Source organism: Nanorana parkeri, unplaced genomic scaffold, assembly GCF_000935625.1.
Source record: "Nanorana parkeri isolate BGI_ZX_2015 unplaced genomic scaffold, ASM93562v1 scaffold161, whole genome shotgun sequence".
Classification (NCBI taxonomy): Eukaryota; Metazoa; Chordata; class Amphibia; order Anura; family Dicroglossidae; genus Nanorana; species Nanorana parkeri.
The window spans coordinates 942968-963166 of record NW_017306429.1 but is presented as its reverse complement, the minus strand read 5'-3'; the positions used below and the strand labels follow the sequence as shown (position 1 = coordinate 963166).

At 41.2% G+C, this 20199-nt stretch overlaps 1 protein-coding gene across 2 annotated transcripts in view; it reads right to left on the bottom strand.

The window, feature by feature from the left end:
* Nucleotides 1-2510: 2510 nt before the first annotated feature.
* AIMP1 (aminoacyl tRNA synthetase complex interacting multifunctional protein 1) overlaps nt 2511-20199 on the bottom strand; it is a 53566-nt gene continuing 35877 nt past the window's right edge. For both annotated transcript variants that reach the window (XM_018554479.1, XM_018554477.1), the window contains 3 exons: nt 11006-11211; nt 5470-5638; nt 2511-2768 (listed from right to left, as the gene is read on the bottom strand). In XM_018554479.1, coding sequence (XP_018409981.1) covers nt 2602-2768; nt 5470-5638; nt 11006-11211 — 542 coding nt within the window. In that variant the 3' untranslated portion in view covers nt 2511-2601. The remainder of the gene's footprint in view (nt 2769-5469; nt 5639-11005; nt 11212-20199) is intronic.

Below are 20199 nucleotides of genomic sequence, written 5' to 3'. Positions count from 1 at the left end.
TGGATCAGTTGGGAGCAATGAAGATCACTGAGATGCCCTCCATCTAGATCCTGCAAGACAAACATTTTAAAGGTAGGAAGGCATACATCAAGCTGAAAAGATCCGATGGAGATCCCAAGGCATCCAATGTGAAGGTCAAAGGCACGGGATCCCTGGTCCTGACGACAAACCTGAATCTGGACACCAGGCGGTCCATGTCTGGTGCCCCCGTCTGTAACAAAGTGCTCGAGACACCTCCAGATGAAGGGACCACTCTCCAGGATCCAGACACTGAAGAATTAGGAAGTCGGCCTGCTAGTTTTTCATGCTTGAAATGTACACAGCGGACAGGGCCAGAACATGACATTCCGCCTAAGCCAGAATAAGATCTGCTTCTTTTTGAGTTGTGCAGTTTCTAGTGCCTTCCTGACGGTTGACATAAGCCACAGCTGTGGCATTTCAGCTATATCCTGATGGGATGCCCCTGCAATTAAGGGGTTCAAGTATTGAAGAGAATCAAATCACCCTGTCACAAGATATTTCACGGGAGCTGAAATTGCTTTGCCGACCAGGCCCCTTGAACCCAGAACTCATCAGAATGGAAGGATTTTCCTGACTCCAGCACCAACTTCCATCACACAAGAGCAAGCTTCATCTTGCTGGACAGTTGGATATGGAGATCCAGGGACTGAACCTGTTTGTCCCATGCAGCCAGGATGTTGAGCTGCAGTGGCCTGGAGTGAACTTGAGCATTGGAAACTGCCTTCACGTAAAACCAAATGTTCAGAAGGCTCCTGGAGTACTAAGTCGTAACGTGTAAGCTGAGAGACTCAAGTTTCTCCAGGGGAAGGAAGACCCTACATATGGTTGTGGCCAAGACCCAGTTACTCCAAGTGATTGAAAGGCTCCAGTGATTTCTGGAGGTTTAGGATCCATGTGTTCCATGGAATGTTGGACAACAGGGCTTGTGCTAACTTCTCCCTGAGGTCATCCACGTACTATACTATGGGGATCCCTTGGGACAGAGGCAGGGCCAAGACAGGGGCCAGTACCTTGGTGAAAAACCAGGGTAACATGGACAGACCAGCAGGAAGAGCAACAAATTAGAAATGCTGGGTTTTCACAGCAAAATGCAGATAGTGATGGTGGGAAGGAAAATTGGGGATGTGCAAGTATGATTTATTGATGTTCACTGAGGCTAGTGCCAAAAGCCATGGTGAATGGAGACGCAGAAGGAACTGTGAATTCCATAAGGACCTTTTGGTGCCACAGGAACCTGTTGAGAATCTTGAGATCTATGATAGATTGAACCCCATTGGCCCTGAGGACAGTATAGAGATTGGAAAAGAACCTAGAACATTTTGCCTCCCAAGCAGGGACTATGATCCCCTGGGAGAGGAGCTGACCTAGGGTAGTGAAGAGATTGAATATTATCTTGCAAAATAAAATATATATAAATGCTAAATTGTTGTGTTTAGGCAAGTTTATTCGTGATACACTCGTGATGCACCCTTGTGTAGATCGCACTTCCACACTCGCCGGATGGTTCGACCAGCCGTATGGTGGTGAATAATCACTTTAAAGTTGCACACAGGAATCGTATCTCCTTTGTTCTATGGATGCTGGAAACGTCTTCACTGCTGGTTCTCTGTCCTTTTTTGTGTCACTTTCAATCCTCTTGATACTCCATCAGAAATCACAGCCCTATTGGAGCTCAAAAGCACACACATAGTGTAGCCTTCATTAAAACAAAGTATTGCACTTACATATAAAAACAAATGAACGTTTGTAACTTGCACAGCTGAGCCTGCACCGACGGGCCCTCACTAGTTTCCTGGCTTCCATCAGCAAGCACCGCCCAGATGCATTTCGTCTATCAACTTTCTCTGTGGAGCAGCACAACAGAGTTCTGTTGGCAGGGTTATGCGGGCTGTCCCGCAGCTTCGATTGATTTGCCAGTGCCAATCATAACCTAAAAGGTTAAAAATGTAACCCCCTGTTACGTACAATCAAGAAATATCTTTTATCTCAGTATTTAGGGACCTGCCACACCACAAGAGCTATAAGGTATGCTGACACTTTTTAATAGTAGAGCAGCAGGCTGTCTGATGTGCACTATACAATGTGAACTGATTGCAAATGTAAAACAAAAATAGGAGCGTCAGAGTAATATATAACCTCTAATGCAGACTGGATTCACACTACTGTTTTGAATAGCTCAAGATTCCTGGATGCCAGGGTGAGTAATGGTAGCCACCAGCCCTTAGTGAGAACCACACACAAAAAAAGAAACCACTCCCAAATCCAACATGCAGACAAGGATCCATATGGAGAAAGTCCTTGTACTTCAGGATCTTTGCATATCCAAGTCTTTATTACATTTCCCACACAGTACAAAATAGTCATGGTCATGGTTCTTTGTGCAATATATAGATGTCCACAGAGTAACCAGGCTTAACCTGACTTGGTATATAATTCTATCAAAGTGAACTTCAGACAAGAAAACAAAAACAAGAAAACTTAAAAGTTATAATTAACAATTTGTTAGCCTTTATTGTAAGTTGTTCTTTAAAAGCTCACAAGCACACCAGGAGTGCACTCCTAACATAAACCCAACATTTTTTATTTAATGCCACTTCGAGACATGGTCTGGGCTTTGACCACCCCTTTTCCCTTCACTTCGAACGGCACGCCCTTGTAAGTTGCTACACATCCATCATTGGTCAGGAGGTCTGGCTGGATCTGCTCCCATGTCTTCTTCTTAGGATTCAGCTCCTTGTCAGGTTCTCCTGAAAAGCAATAGCCAGTAAACAGATAATTAATTCTCTTTGAACAGTTAACAGTTGTGCAGCTGGGGACTACGTCACTATGGCAGCTTCAGAATAACCATCTTGACAAATAATGCTCGAGTGTAACTGGAGGAGACAGTAGCAAGAGCAACTCTGGTACGTCATTACAATAAACTAAAAAAGTATAATATTTATAGACATTGTTTTTTTTAATCTGAACAAAATTGCAATCAAAAATTAGACCTATGCTCAAAATCGACGGTTAGTCTTACCGGTAACCATATTTCTAAGAATCTTCCAGGACAGCAACCTAAGTAGGCTTGCTGTCCTGGAAGATTTTTAGAAATACCGTTACCGGTAAGACTAACCGTAGATTTCACCAATCATCTTCCAGGACAGCAACCTAAGTAGGCTTGCTATTCTGGAAGATGATTGGAGAAATCTACGATTAGTCTTACCAGTAACTGTATTTCTAAGAATCTTCCTGGACAGCAAGCCTACTTAGGTTGCTGTCCTGGAAGATGATTGGAGAAAGAGGAGATTTGCTGTCTTATAAAAAAAATTAAACATTTGGTAAGTGCACATCTTGACATGTGACGTTAACTATGTACACCTGTTCGTGTAGCCTCAAACCAATACATATCTGCAGTGAGAAATCAAGTAAGGCATATCTTGCCCACTCCATCCTGATTGCTATTGATGCTTTCTCCATCCTGTACTGATTCTGTCCCTGGATCTGTGCTTTCTCCATTTCATAAGATGGGCATGGCATGTCTGGCATGAGGAAGGAAGCAAAGTCTTGCTCTTCTATCAAGATTTCTGCCACCATACTGAAAAACAGCACAGGCTGAGGCATGGTAAATTAGTTCTGGGGGAAATATCAGCTGCAGAAAGCATACAGGCATTGCTGGTGATATGTCCTTGGCTTTCCGCTTGACATTTTTTGGCCATGGCTTTCACAGTCCAGGTCTGCTTTTTGGCTACGCCCCAATAAATGTTCAGCATCTGTGTCCAAGGGGAATATCCTTGTCCAGAGAAAAGAAAGACTGGGTGCCACATTAAACATTTATTAAAGCTTCAGATGGAAAAGGAATCATAGAGCTTACTGCTGCCATCCAAAAAAAGCAGAAAACTGTAGAGATGAGTCATGGCTGCTGAATAAAATCGGCAAGATTTTTTGGTGCCAAATGGCTAAACCTGCTTATGTGGACTTAAAGGATAGATGTACGAAAACAGATCTCAGATTGGAGATGGATGGGTACAATGAAGTAAACTATATTTACTTCAATGGTCCTCATTCAAAAGATCTACATCTACATGGAATGCTATTGCAGGACGTCTCTGTCCTACTACTCCAACAATCTGCTCTGTACAAGCACAGCTGCGAGTGAAATCTCAGCAGGCATCTATGGAAATGACCCACATTCTAGGTCTGTACAGAACAGCAGTTGGAAACACAGAGGTACCAGAAAGCCTTCACTTCAAAGATGGAGATTATCTGGACCTGTAGCATGGATTTAAGTGTAATTTATCTTCCAATCACCAACCAATAGGTCTGTTTTGCTTGCATGTGACATTTAAAGTAAACCTGTCTGTGAACAAATTAAGCTAACATATGGAATGGAACTATATGCCCCATGATTGGGCTTTCAGAGTAGTCCGTATGATTGGAGACTGAAATTCATCCTTGTGCTGTGGTGCATTGTGCAACATGTGTTGCAGTACACTACAATGCACGGTAACACAATACCATGTGTTGAGGCGTGCTGCATTGGAAGAAATGCTGCAGTTCAGTTTTTTGGTCGGTTCTTGTGCATTGGTAGCGCATTTTAAATAAATGGCTTGCCTTAACACATTACGCAAGAATGCCAAAGTGAGAATGAGCCCTAAATGAAATCTGCAGAGAGAAATACACAGGCGGTCACTGCTGAACTGCTTCTTAAAATGCTAGCTGCCTGGTTGTCTCTAGTTGTAATGCTTTTAGACATTAATCTGGAACAAGCATGTGGATCAGGAATGTCAGGGTGAAGTCGGAACTCCTAATCTACATACTTGTTCTGGGTAAATGAGACTGAAAGTACTCAAGCCACTGGATATGAATTACAACCAGGGTATGTAATATTTTCAGAAAGAGAGGTCAGCAAAGACAGTCTCCCAACTATGTCTGCACATGTTTCTCTAAGCAAGATACATGTGGACACCCCTTTATCCTTGCTTCTAAATCCACATTTCACTTTGATTAGAATTCTATTGATCTTAGTTGCTTTTTGGGTATAAAGGCAAATAGTGAAGGAAAATATAAGGGGTAGAAAAGTCCTCACTCTGTTTTTTGGTGCAGGCAAATTCCCTTGAAACAGATGAGGGATCTGAAAGGGAAGTCCCATTTTGCTTGGCATATGACTCCACATAAAGAAATTTCCCACTTTTTCCATAGATATTAATCAATTCACATACAAATTGTTGGAATATAGTATTATAGAACTAGTACTTACATTTAATGCATACAGAAAAAGAATGACTACTACAGTAAAGCTTTTGAAAACATGCCTGTTGTGGCATTGCCCATATTTCTTTTTTATAACAAGCAAAACACTTAAGACTTTACTCCTGCGCATATGAATGAAGTCCATATGGATATTTATAAATAAGGGTACAAGTAATTAATCCTGTCCCTCCCTACTCCTATCACAATAGTTGTTACCTGGAAATCCCTCAAAGGTAATTCTATCTCCAGGAACAGCTCCACTGGGAGGGTCTAGTATTTCCACCTTCTCTGGAGAGCTTGCACACATAACCATGGCTTGAGAAAGGACCCCTCTCATTTTGGCAGGTTTCAGGTTACACATTAGCACAGCCATCCGATTCTGCATCTAAAAAAAAAAAAAGTCACAGGAGGTTCATCACCTAAAGAAGCATCTCCCAGGTTTCAACTACTTCAGAAAGGCAATACAATGTACGTACAATACAATAAAACACTCAATGACATAAAATTCCATTTTACGTGCCAGTTACTGCTTATCTTTATGTGGTGTAATAAAACAAAACAAAAAAGACACTAACCAGAACAAAAGTACCACTACATTAGAATTCACATACAGAGCACATAGCTTGTAAATGTTCACCCAAAACAAACCCAGAAAACTGTTTACGTTCCCCGGGTCCCTAACATAATCCCGGCATGTTTTAAGTCATGTTAAAGCCTTCCAACATCAACACAAATCTACTGCATGAGGTTTCTTTGACTTGATACATAAATCTGTCACATAATAGGGCTTATGTACATGTGATAAAAAAACAACAACAATTTACAGCCTTTTACTGTCAACATTTCTCCAAATACTTTTCTGTACCAATAAATGGGGGTAATGGCCAGATGTAAAATGAAGACAGATGTTACCCCTTGCTGCCCCAAGCAGTGTATTACCAGACACATTTAATAAAAACGTTTAATCCTCGCGCACACGTGGTTAAAGGACCACACCCTTATCTTTAGAGCAGGGGTGGGGAACCTCTGGCCCTCCAGTTGTGATTAAACTACAAATCCCATGAGACATTGCAAGATTCTTTCAGCCACAGGCATGACTTCCAGAGACGGGTGCATCATGGGATTTGTAGTTTCACCACAGCTGAAGGGCCAGAGGCTCCCAAACCCTGCTTTAGAGGTAAAGGAAATGTAGCATATACTAGTAAATTATTGAAATTATAGCAGGTGTGCACAAATTGTTGGTCTGTGGCCCAAACAGGATCTCTCATTTAGTATGCGCTGACAGTGCTTGAGTTATTAGGGGATGGGAAGAAGTCTGACTACACATCATTCTTTGACATCTGCCTATCTAAGGTTACCCTTACAATTTAGACTACTTGCCCACTTTTTGAACAGGCAATAACATTAAGGCTTCATTCACACGAGAATCGGCCGGCACGTACAGCTCCGTGCTGCGTGCACGGCCGTATCGAGCAGCTCCCAGGAAGCACAGGTGCTGCGTGTGATTAGTACGCAGTCCCGCTCCTTCTTTATGGGACTATGCTGCAGTACACCGCCCTACACTCACCTGCCCTGCACATCCATGCGGGTGAGCGTACTCGTACGCTGACAGGATGGATCTTGTCTGCGTCCGAGCCGGGACACCTGCACACGTATGGCCAGTCACTTGAGGTGAGCGTAGGGGGGCGTATGGCCACGTAATCCCATAGAGAAGGACAGGGGCTGCGTACTAATCACACGCAGCACCTGTCCTTCCCGGGAGCTGCCCGATACGGCCGTGCACGCAGCACGGAGCTGTACGTGCTGGCCGATTCTCGTGTGAATGAGGCCTAACTGTGTTATATCCAGATGTAAGTCCATACTGTGATTCCCCTTAGCATTTAAGTACTATATAAAAATATCAGATAAAGCACATCCTGTAAAATTCCTGGCATGCAAACGATGTGATGTCAAATCTCCCTCACCCAACATCACCCAGATTCCAGGTTGACTAAAGTCTACAAACCTTAGGACCTATTCACATATGTGCAGCTTAGCTCATCATTGTAGTGTTAACCATGTATAACCAAGAACTAGACCACTTTATTCAATGGTTCAGTGATAATGTATTCAGTTGTATGCCTTGGCTCTTTGATGTTCTGTTGCAAGGTACAATGAAACCCTAGATGCAAGCTACATGGCAGAGCGGGAACCCAAGTTTGTCACTACACAATCGAATATTAAAAACTACATTTGCAACGTAGCCCACAGACTAGAGAATGCTTCTAAAGATCACCAAAGGATGCATTTAAAAGACACATTATGTATCGTGAGATGTGCCTCTATATACAACAGACAGACAACATTTTGTTACGTTTTCATCATTGCAGTTCCTAAAAGTAATTTTCTAGAGCCTAGTAAGCAGGATACAGTTTTACCATTAAAAGGATGGGGCTAAGCACATAATCCATCTTACATATATTAAACAAGTGTCAAACTGAAAACACAAAATTCTGCATGTGCCCAAGCCTAATCATTGTAACAATGTTAAATTTTTCAGCAGATGTCTTAAGAAAGACACAAAATGCCAAAATACACACAAAACAGGTTTGGCTAGTATTGATCCAGCCATTCCTCGAACGTTCATGTTTTTTTCTGCCAGAAATAAGATATAGCCGAGTTTTATTATGGAGCTGAAACAAAACTTCCAAAACATCTGAATGAAAATGAGCTCTTCCTTTAGGTGAAATTCAAGCCTCAGTTTTTGATGGCTCACAGCAGGAATATTTCCCTTGAAGTTATTTTCAGAAGGAAAACTAATTCACATCATGTATCTCTTTTTATTTCTCTCACAGAATAATGTACAGCTTCACACGAGTTAGATTGGGGAGTGTTAGAACCTTTGCCACTTTTTTTTTCCATGCAGGTTGTATCCCTGTTGGAAACATTCACTCTTGCTTAATGTAGTTTTCCCTCAAAGTCTGACCAACTGCTGCTTCTGATACTTCTTTTTCTTTGCCACGGCCAAGGTGGATTCTGGGATGCCAATCAGTGCCACTGTGTCACACAGAACCTACCTTTGGCCACACCAAAGAAGCTGAAGCATCAGAGGAGCTTACCAGTTGAATTTGCAGGAAACCAGGTCAAGGAAATGGTCATTTCAGGACATTATTTGGTATTTAATTTATAGCAATGGATCTAAAGCAAAATTTAAGCTAAAAAGTAAAAAAAAGTATATTAACAGAAAAAAACGAAACTCAGCAATACTTGCCCCCTAAACTAATCAATTTCCACCACTAGATCTGCCCAGTCTTCTGCGATAAATGACAGCTAGCATAATTCACCCATTTCATCTGAGCCCAGGTTGGCATGGACACACTTTACAGTCAGTTCCACTGATGTTTTTATAGGAATGAGAAGTCTTCACTAATTATTTACACTAAAAGCGGACAAAAACATAGTACTACCCATTAAAAAACGGTCTCTTGAACATCAGAATGGGGCTGTGATTCTGATGCAAGTGTGGAGTTTTCTGCTGCTTCTTAGCTTTTGAGAGTGAACCTCTCTTCTTCAGGTCAGAAGCAATACAATATATATATATTTGGTATCGGCGAGTACCGAACTTTTTTTTTCGGTACTCGTACTCTTTCAGATAAAGCATTCAATGCTATAGGCAGGCTGTCCATTTTGGCTCTACTATGCATTAAACCCATAAAACGATCAAGACAGATAAAAATTACCGTTTGAAAAATTCCTAGAAGTCTACCTAAATTTAAATGTTTTTCTCAGAGTTCTTCCTTTAAGTTACATCGGGCTTGATATTTCATCTAAGAACACAGAGGTATTGGGGTTGATTTACTAAAGGAAAATAGGCTGTTCATTTTGCAAAACAACTTTCCCTTAGCTTAGCAAGTGTGGTGAAAATGTACTTTGCAAAGAATACCATCATATGCAAGGAAAAAAAAACCCCAGTATTTTTGCTTACACATGATTGGATGACAGAACGTCATCTAATTCACTTAACTAGGGGGAAATTCCCTTGCAAAGTGAACAGTCTATTTGCCTTTAGTAAATCAACCACATTTTCTCATAAGCATTCCTTAATTTCTGTGTCACCAGGTCATATAAAAAGTAGCTACAGCCACAAGATATATTTGGTTTTGTGATACAGCCTGCATATATTCTTTGCTTTATTCAATGTATTTTACATGGCATTTGTCTTTGGAATCCATTTTGTTCTTGCAGCTCTCACTTCCTGTAAGAGTGTAGAACATTTTAACTCTGGCGATGTAAATGTTAAAAATGGGAAATATACCGCTTTAAGCCCTGCACTTGGACTTCACATAGAGGCAATAAAATGCTTCATTTTCTCTGTGGCTGGAAAATGATTTTCCTTGATAGATACCTTACTTGGAGTATTTTTAGCAATGATGAAGATGTACGACTATAAAACGTAATTGACCAGATGTTTTATTTTTCTATTGTTGTTTTATGTATGTACTTAAGGCGGCATGAATCATATCAAGTGCACTTTTTTCCCTCATTTCCCAGGTGCTCCTTATTATTTATGCATGTATTTATTTTAAATCTCAAGCAAACATCACAGACAATTATCTAATTAGCCAAATACCTTGGCCGAGTACAGATCCTCCCTGCTGTACCCCAAGGAATTATTGATCAACCGTTTGTAATGCTTCCCATGGTTAGCATTCATTTTGGCACCAAGGACACGGTTATAAAAGACCAGTCCCAGTGGGAAAAAATGAAACACGGAAAATAGCCTTTAAATTAGATGCTATTTTTCCTTGTTCTGGGCTTCATAAAACAGGGATGAAGCACTTGCGAAAATAATATTGCTGGAAATCATTGCTTTGATAGAAGGAAACTGTGTTTTACTTTACAATATTAATTTTAGAATAGTTGCCATTTCAAATGATGATGGGAAGGAACATATTACTCCACCTTTAGAGCTGAATGAATACATCTGTATGTTGAATTCTGTTATACAAGGCAACTTTTATCTTCGGTTTTGGGATCTTCTCTGCTATGCATGGGAACCAGTGGATGTAGATATCCCCTACTCTGGAAAACAGTTGATGTCTTCCAACTTTCTAAGGCAATGGATTTCAACCTCTAAAACACTGGTTGTCAACGTTTGACGTATAGGGGGCCTCAACTATGGCCCTTGATATCAGCAAAGGGCCACACATAATGTTCAATAATTGTAATGCTACAGAGGACTGTCTGTAGGCATACCTCAGGAGATGGCTACAGACTCTGGATATGCTACAGGTATGGTTGGAGCTTAAGAACATGCTGCAGAACAAACACAGAGACCCGAAGCATGTTACAAGAGACTGCCAGGGATCATTTACACTGCAATCCCTTTATAAATCAATGCTCCCACTACTGGCTGTCAGACTGTTTGGAGTCTCGGGGCCGCACAACAAGTATCAAAGGCCCACAGTCTGCAGGTCGGGTACCATGGTTTTAGAGGTTACCAGTATAAGGCCTTCCTGAGTGAAAGTGCCCTCATTAGCTGTGGGTGGAGCTTTGCATCTGCTACAATTTCCTTTTTTGTAGGAGATCACGGGCCGGAGTTGGTCTTCATCAAACAGTAATGAGGACTATGAAAATAACCCCATATGCAGACTGTATGCACTTCCTCATGTGTCCATACAGAATAGAGGTGCACCTGTTGACAAGATATTTTCATGTTCTACTGTTCAAGGGCCCTTAATGAAAAAAACAACCACGTGATACCACAACATACCTGTTCAATTGGAATATGCTTTACAAGGCCACTAACAACAGTCCTTGGTGCGGCCTCTCCTACATCTACTTCCTCTACATATAGGGAGTCTGCATCTGGGTGTTTCTTGGCAGAAATGATGCAACCAACACGCAAGTCCAGGCGAGATACATCAACAGGTCTAGCTTCATCATCGGCCACAGCTGGCTTCTTCTCTTTTTTATCTCCTGTACACAAGCAAAAACAGTTAATGTGCAAAGTTCACTAGGGCTTCATACATCAAGAGATGCAGCTGATACATGGTTTTATGTATACAAGTGTAAAATACAAAATGTAATGGCAATATTGTGCTGTCTATGCAGTACAGGTCAACCTTTGTAAAGTGCTATTTTATTTAGCAGTCAACATGCTACTTGTAGGAATTTGATGTGCAAATTACATTTAAAGTGTATGTAAACAGTGCTCTTCTAATTTACTTTATTAGTCTGTTTAATATACCAATGAAAAGGTTTTCTTGTATTTGTTTGATAAGCAATAAATGCCTGACCCTTACCTGTTCACTGTGCCCCTGCTGCACTAAAATCTTAAGCAGTGATATCAGACTTGCTCCATTTAGCTCTGTGGATTACAGAACACCTAACATCTGTGTTATATAAAAGAGGAGAGGAGGAGGTGTTCTGTAGTCCCAACACTTCCTGTCCTAGTGCGAGAATGCTGCTTCTCTAAAAAAAACAAAAAAAAAACAGTACAATGAGTGAGCGTTGTCACCTTGGGACAGGAAGAGTTTTACTGGTAGAACCACTGGGTAAAAATAAAGATGAAAAAAAAAAAGCTTGAGAAAAAAGAAAAAAAACGTGGGCAGCCACAGCATATAAGGACCAGTAAGTTGCAATATATTATCTTTGTCATTGGGTTTGGATACAATTTCCTAAATATTTAACTGACATGCATGGTTTCCCGGAAGCATTGAAGACCACTTGGAGTCAACAGCTCCAGATTTGTCTGCTCCAGTTTTGATAAATTCCGCTCCTTGTGTCTTTTACATCTACTCTCAAAAAACTGCATTATCCGTTAATGATATTTACTCTCAAAGAGGCCATAAGAGCCCATGGTTGCAGATAGGGATGTTCAGATACCAGCGCCGATACTTGGCATTTTCACGAGAACTACCAGGGTCGCAGAAGCTGCGACTGTGCCCTAGTGCTCCACCACTGTCCTGAAATCATTAGTCTGTATTGCTTTAGAAAAACTGTCACATGACACTAAACAAAAATGTATCAGTACTTGTATCTGTGAGTACTTGGTCTGGAAACAATATACTGTATATATGTATATAAAACAAATTATACATTAAAACAGGGATGCACAAATTCCAGGAGCCCCGTATGCTCCTGAAAAATAACAGCTGCCTCCTAACTTTTGAGTTTTTCTCTAGTCTAGTTTTAGAGCTGGAAAACTATCAGTACTTGTACTGAGTATGGTACTTGGTATCTGAACATCCCTAGTTGAGTCATCTCTAGCAAGGAATTTAAATTACCATTATTCTTGTGATGGTTGGCAGGCAGAAGAGGATACACAGGTATTTAAAGTATGGATCACCTCCTCTTTTATAGGTCCCTTCCGGTCATCTTGGTAGTAATGTCAAGCATTATTTTGTATCAGTGGGCATCTATACTAATGGCATAGGTCTTAATAATAATATCCAATCTTCTCTTTAGGGATAACTCTACATATTCATATAATCTTCCAATGCCAAGCTAATTGAGTTATCCTTTGGCCAACATACAAGAGGTTAATGGAAAATACTGTACCTTGGTACACTTTTAATGTTTTCAGTTAGTGTGGCAAAACATGTAGCCAAGCCTAAACTAGCGGAAACAATAGTGACCGGCCAAAAACACAATTCAATTACAGTACAGTATTCTTTACCTGAAGTCATTCGGTCAGGTGGTGTTGCAGGGAGCACATATACACTGAGTATATCACTATACTCAGTTGGATCAGGTGATAAGCTTATCGTGTGTATGAACAGCTTCACATTGGCTGTTATGGGTATATTTTAGAAAAACTAGATCACATACAATGCTTTCTGAATAGAACATATGAAAAACAAAAACTATTTAGGCAAACTGAGTATCAGCAAACAAGAATTATAAGCAACGACCCACTGTAGCCCATGGCCCATTTTTTTGCAGGAAGTGTGGCAGCTGTAAATTGGAATATATGCAAAAACGGGCGAAAAATCAGACAAAAAAACAGTATAGATGAAATGATATTCAAATGTTTCCTAAAGCTTTCTTTTAAACATTTAGCCAAGTAAAGCTATAAAGGGTGCAGTTTCCTTTTTAATAATAATGCTAGAGAGGTTCGACATGGACTGCTTTAGTTAAAATCCAATGCTCAGCTGAACAAGAAGCAGTTGCTTTGGAAAGTTCTAGCTGCGGCTTTCCTTCAGCATGTGCTGTGCTAACATCCAAGCGTCAAATGTAATTAGAGGGGAAGAAAGCATAATGGTAAAGAACAAAGCTTAGCTGGTCACTATCCAATATCTGGAAAAGAAACCTTATACCCCTGAGGAAACTCTTTTATTTGCTTGGGCGATGGAGACTAGCTGTCCCTAGGATATATAAAAAAAATAGAACCTGCCACTAAAACAATTGTGGAGAATTAACTGGATAGTTGTACAAAGGAAAGTCATTTTTTGTTGAGACTCAGCTTGTGATAAACATTGTTTGGCATGGTATTATGGTAGTAAGCACATACTATGAACTGTTGAGCAGATGAAGTCCTGGCAAAGTAGGTGAAAAGTTCAGAGACAATGTTCTCCTCAACAAGACCGTTTTAAAAATCCAAAATAAAGACAAAAAATTAGAGCGTCAATGGTTTAGAACATAATGAGATCTCATTACAAGAGATAAGACCCACGAAATGAAAAACCTTCAAGGCCTTCTGGCTCACACAAGGATTTACTGAGGATTTATACTGGTGCGGTGCTCAGATATTATGGCTGCCAGACATAACCATTAAAATTCCACCTAACCTTCAAGGGAAAAACACTGGGCCTTAACCAGTCATAGAGAGCTATTAAAGGGCCAGGAGGCATTACTATGTAAGCTCAAAGTTAGCAGTTGTAGTGATGTCTGTTCAGTGGAAAAGCCATGTGCTAATGTTTCTCAACGAGCAAGCAGGAAGAACAGTAATTCAATACACCAAAGCGTATGCATGTTATTTTATAGTGGAGGGAGTGCTTTGTGAGTGAGTTTTGCTTGATTTTGAAATACTACCTGTAACAATCATATAGAAAGCACAGGGCTACGTCACATTCAATTTCAGAAAAATCAAAAGGAAAAATCACATCAAATTATATGAACCATATTTTAATGTATGGTGATTGTAACTTCCAACTGATACTGTTACTTAAATTCAAAGAAAGGCCTTCAGAGTTATATTTTTGAAGAAATTGGCAAAGTGATTACAAACTCAATCAAGCTCATGTTATATTGATGGAAAAACCCTTACTTTCAGAAAACTTAAAAGGAGAACTATGGCGTGAGTGAATTACTGTAAGGATCGCGGCACGTCCTTGCCTTCCAGGATGGAACGCATCCGCAAACCAGGAAGTCCTTGGAGAACCGATGCGTTCCACCCTGGAACGCATCGGCCCGATGACGTCAGCGGCACCTCCTTGTTCCTTCCGGCTTAAAACGCCGGCAGACCGTCAGCTCGGCGTTCCACTATAGCTACTGTGGAGTGAGCACCTGCTGACTCGGCCGGCCATACGAACCCCTGGACTCCCCTAAATCTGGATACAGAGAGAGTGAGAGGATCCGGACACTGCAGCTTCCCCCTGCGCAGGGACGAACCGAGCAGCCTACTGAACAGCAAGTATCTGTGACATCTCTTGTTGGAGTCGGCTCCATCTGCTGGTTGCTTTCTATATTACATGTGCTTGTCACCACTCTAACATGGGACATCGGTGAACAACAAGTACCTACTAATATGTAATTGGGAAAAGCTCCCTCTACTGATTAATCTTCATACTGCATGTATGCTCAACCTCTCTAACCTGAACTAATCTCCTGCATCGTACAGAAGACTACCACCATACTGATGTGATCTAGAACCTCAGTAATACATTGCATTATTTGCCTTTACCTTCCATAACCACTCATGGTCCATAGCTTCTAAACCTTCTCTCCTTTGACCACGCGTATGCTGGTAATACGTACTGGTCTCCGATCTAACCTCTCCTCTTTCACGGTAAATTATGGTAGGACTCCTAACTCTCCGTATTAACGGGAGAGAGACACCAGGAGTCCGACACTGAATACCGTTACTACTAAGCCAACCTACCTCCTTCGTTGCAGCTGAGATTCAACCCCTGTCTGGCCAGGCCCTCACAATTACACTCATCCCCATAGTTAGAGCTGACCTGAGACATTGAAACTATCACACGTCAGCTCTATTGATTGGGAAGTGAGCAGAAAACATACCGCCGCTCGCTTGCTTCCCGATCATCTCCCTGCAGGGAGCAGTAAATATCAGTCACCACTCCCCCCCAGAGATTTCCCCTCCCCTCTCCGATCCTCCACGTTAACTGGCTCTGCCTCTAGATAGGCAGACGGCCAGGTGTGTAGATCTCAACAGCACGGTCGGGATCGTCCCATTATACATTAGTATATGTCCTCCCGTGACCCTAAAGAGAACTATGGGGGAAAAAAGGTTACCCCATAGTTCTCTTTTAAATGTGCTTGATAGTTAAGGGATCGTTTCCAATCAACCCAAAATTATAGGGGTGACTTCAAAGAAAGTGTTTATTTAGTGATGCAAGTTTTTTGGAACACACTTTACAGCCTTAAGACTGGGTTCACACCTAGGCGTATCGAATATGCGCATTTGTCACGCGTTTCTACCGCAATTCGCGGGGGGGAAACGCGCGACAAACGTGCGTTTCCGAGGGCTACCTGGCTGTATCCCAATGGATACGCGTGGCAAATACGCCCCAAAGAAGCTCCTGTACTTCTTTGGGCGTAGGGCGTTTTGCAGCGCATTCCTAAGCGCTGTAAAACGCCCAGGTGGGAACCATGCCCATAGGCAATCATTGGTCACGTGTTGAGCATTTTACAGAGCGTAGGAACGCGCTGTAAAACGCCCAGGTGTGAACCAGGCCTAAAGTGACACTCAACTCCGGAGTTAAATCTTAAAAATACATTCAAGTACTTTAACTATTAACAAAAATATATCTTATTTGTATATCACTCAGCTGTAGATCCTCAAATCATCTCTGAATTCATACTGGCACTGTCCTTCCTTCTGGAGGGTGGCTACTTTTGTCCCCCATGGTACAATTTGTTTATTTCGCGGTTTTACGGTATATTGAAGTTATAGTCTATCACGGGAGTGAGCTTGAAAAATCAACTTTTCTCAAACAGAGTGGTGCCAGCAGTGCCACCCACAGCTCAAATTCCAGGCTAGTCCTGATAAGCAATGTATGGCCGGCTTTAGACTTTCTTCCATTATCCACACCACTGCAAGCCACATGTGCAATATGTGGTTAGGAGAAAATAAGCTATGTTGCTCATAGTAGCCAATCAGATTCTTTATTTGTTTTTTAAACCTGCACTAGTAAAATGATAGCCGATTGGTTACTAGAAGCAGCAAGCAGTTTTTCATTTTTACAGGCCAATTCTTCACTTACATAATCAAACCAGTAATGAAGTGAACAGGTGACTGCCTACAACAAGATCAGCTCATTTCCTGAAATACTTTCTGCTGTTGTTACCATTTTGTTGATTTGTTTCAGGATAGGTTGTTTCTAGCATGCTTCAAAACTCAGCGTACACTAATGTCATGTTGTAAACCAAGCATAGTAAAAGTAATGATATTTTAATGCTTTCCATTTCTATTCCAAAGGTATGCAGAAATTCTGAATTATGTTTTTTTCTTCACAAACACAATGTCCCAGCCAATATGAGTATAGTAATTTATAAAAGTGAGTTTTTATTTGTAAATTTGTACCTAACCTATTGTTTATTGTCTAAGCTAGGAACCTCTAAATCAAGGCAGATGTGAAGCAGTAGGTTGTTTCCAACAATAGTATTGGAGTATTTATATTATCTGGAAAAACAGTTTTTATGTGGTTAGGTGTCCTTTGATAACTGAACCTTAAAACATTACTGTAGCAAGAAATTAGGAAATAGCCTTTAATAGTATCTTGACTGCTCATTTGTTATTAATAATTTTCATAATTTAATTTAATACATTTCAATATTTTCATTAACCTTTCATTACTAATTGTCATTTTAACAATTGGAAAATGCAGTGACCGGTGAAAAACTCTTTAAGGACAGTCACTACTATGAAACACTGCTGGTAAATAAAGCACTCTAATTTTCTAGTTTGAAAGGGGACCAGTGGGTGGTCTTTAGGTACCAAATGTGGTCAGGACTTATACCTCAAGTCAAGAAGCAAGCTTGGAGCGGTGACTACTTTACAACACACAATGGGACAATGTGGAACAGAAGTAGCCACCCTCCAGAAGGAAGTACAGTGTCAGCACCAATTCAGAGATGATTTGGGGATCAGCTGAAAAGAAAACTATTTTTGTTAATAGTTAAGGTACTCCACAACTCACCCCCTCAGTGGGTGAGTTGTGGAGTACCGATTTGGTGCAGCGACGCATGGGGTTTCTCAGCTGCCAATGGGATGTGCGGGATCTCTTGTGTGTTTCTGTACCTTTAAGGAGGTGGGGCGTCCTCCTGACAGGCCTGCACCCAATTTGATATCTTCTGCCCCAATGTGCTCCAAGATGGACACTCTCATAGTTTAGAGTTAGGACCGCACTATAAGAGGTGCCTTGGCGCGGCAGGTCGGCTTACACATCCTTTGCAGAAGACGTATATCCAAACCTCTGTCATTGTCCTTAGTGGTGAGACAAGTTGTTTTACATGCTGGTTTGTGAGTGTGCCATGATGCCTTTCTACTGTTCTACTGTTCAAAGCCCATTTCGTGTGCACCTTACTGTATAACTGGTAACAAATTGTTGAGTGCGTTTGTCGTTTGTTTTGCTTTACTAATCTACTAACTGACATATCCGTCTGGATGTCACAACACTTCTTAAACCTCAACCTTTCAAAAACTGAGCTCATGATATTTCCTCCTGCCCGTGCACCTTCCACCAACTTTTCCCTTGAGATTGATAACACAACTATCCATCCCTCCCTCCATGCCAGGGTGCTAGGTGTCATCCTGGACTCAGACTTCACCTTTCTGCCCCACATCCAATCCCTATGCTGCCGCGTTCCCCTTCGTAACATCTCCAAAATACGCCCCTTCCTCACCAATGAAGTCGCAAAATTACTCGTCCACTCACTTGTTATCTCTCGTCTTGACTATTGCAACTCCCTCCTCATTGGCCTACCTCTACACAGGCTATCCCCCCTTTAGTCTATCATGAATGCAGCTGCTAGACTCATTCACCTAACCAACCACTCAGTGTCTGCAACCTCCCTCTGCCGATCCCTACACTGGCTTCCACTCGCCAAGGGGATACAATTCAAAATATTAAAAAACACTTACAAAGACATCCACAACTCTGCCCCTGGATATATCTCAAATCTTGTCTCAAAGTATCACTCTAACCGCCCCCTCCGCTCTTCCACAGACCTTGTTTTCCAGCTTCCTCGTCAGCTCCTCCCATGCTCGCCTCCAGGACTTCTTTAGAGTCTCTCCCATCTTCTGGAACTCTTTACCCCAACCTGACTGACTTTAGGTGATCCCTTAAGACTCATCTCTTCAGGGAAGCCTATCCCACCTCAACCTAACCACTGAACCATCACGTTCTCAAACAATTCATCCCCACACAGCTACCTCCTCATGTATCACTTGCCCCTCCCTAGATTGTAAGCCCTCACCCATGCAGGGCCCTCCTTACCATCTTGTCTTGAGTTGTATAATTGTCAAGTCTTCCTTATATTGTAAAGCGCTGCACAAACTGTTTGCGCTATGTAAATCCTGTATAATAATAATAATAAATAAATAAATAATAAAATAGTTTAGCATCACTTTAAAAATGATGCAACAGATTAGAAAGATAACTCCAAGTATATGAAACAGCAGTGATGTGATTTTTTTATTATTTTTTTCTCAGTTTTTAAAATCTGTGTCATATATAAAGATTTCATACATGAAAAAAAGGGTTCCCAGAGAACCATGGGTTAGCTAAAGGGTGTGCCACAGCAAATTAGCTTGCTTTGCAAAATGAAACCTTCCTAAAAAGGAACCTAGGTCTCAGATGTCAGCTGTAAATGGTAAATCAGCTGTAAGGAATATGTCACTAATGCTGATAAAAGACTAGAGCTCCATCGACTGATTGGATAGTAGAAAATGTAATTTTTTAGTCCAGACCATAAAAAGCACAGAACAAAAATATGTAGAAAACCCCTACACGTTCCCTTTAAATCAAACCCACATTGTTAGCCATTTTACCTTGCAGATACCATGAAATACTGACCCTACTAATCACTGAGGGTTCTTCGACATTTCTTTTTTTTTGTGTGAGATGATGTTGGGTTTTGTGGGGAGGGGGGGCAGCCAGTCAGTGCCACTGCCTCAGCGAATTGGACCGGGAGGGAGCGCCCTCCCACCAATGAACTGGTATGTATATATTTCAGGGAGGACAATGTTATCTTTCCATGGTAGCAGAAGACCTAAAAGTTTTCTTTAGACCCATTTTATGATTCTACCTCCACCTTTAAACAATACAAGAACTTGCAAAGAACATGCCGCACAAATCCAGTTAACACTGGATCCCTAAAACTAAAAGATGTATTTAACTGACACTAGCACTATATTAATATAAACTTTATTAGTTCCCCTGCTTATGAGAACTTAAACTTTTCAGTGTGTAAAAGGCTTTCATTTGCCTCAGAACAGGAAATCTCTCCTGTTCCTGTAAAGCCGCCAAACTGCTTTATGCCATTTTTATTGAGTTAGAGAGTATGAAGTGGAAAAAGCCCCCCTGGGAATAGAGAGGGTATTGTGGCACACCGCTCTCCTTTTTTTTATAAAAGCCAAACTAACAGGTCACACTCGGCAAACCTTGTTGGCGTTACAAACAAGCTCAACTTTATAATTGGCTTATTGGATTACAATCAATGAGTGCAACTTTATAATTATGACATATGTATTCCAGATGGTATTTTATTTTTCTTTCC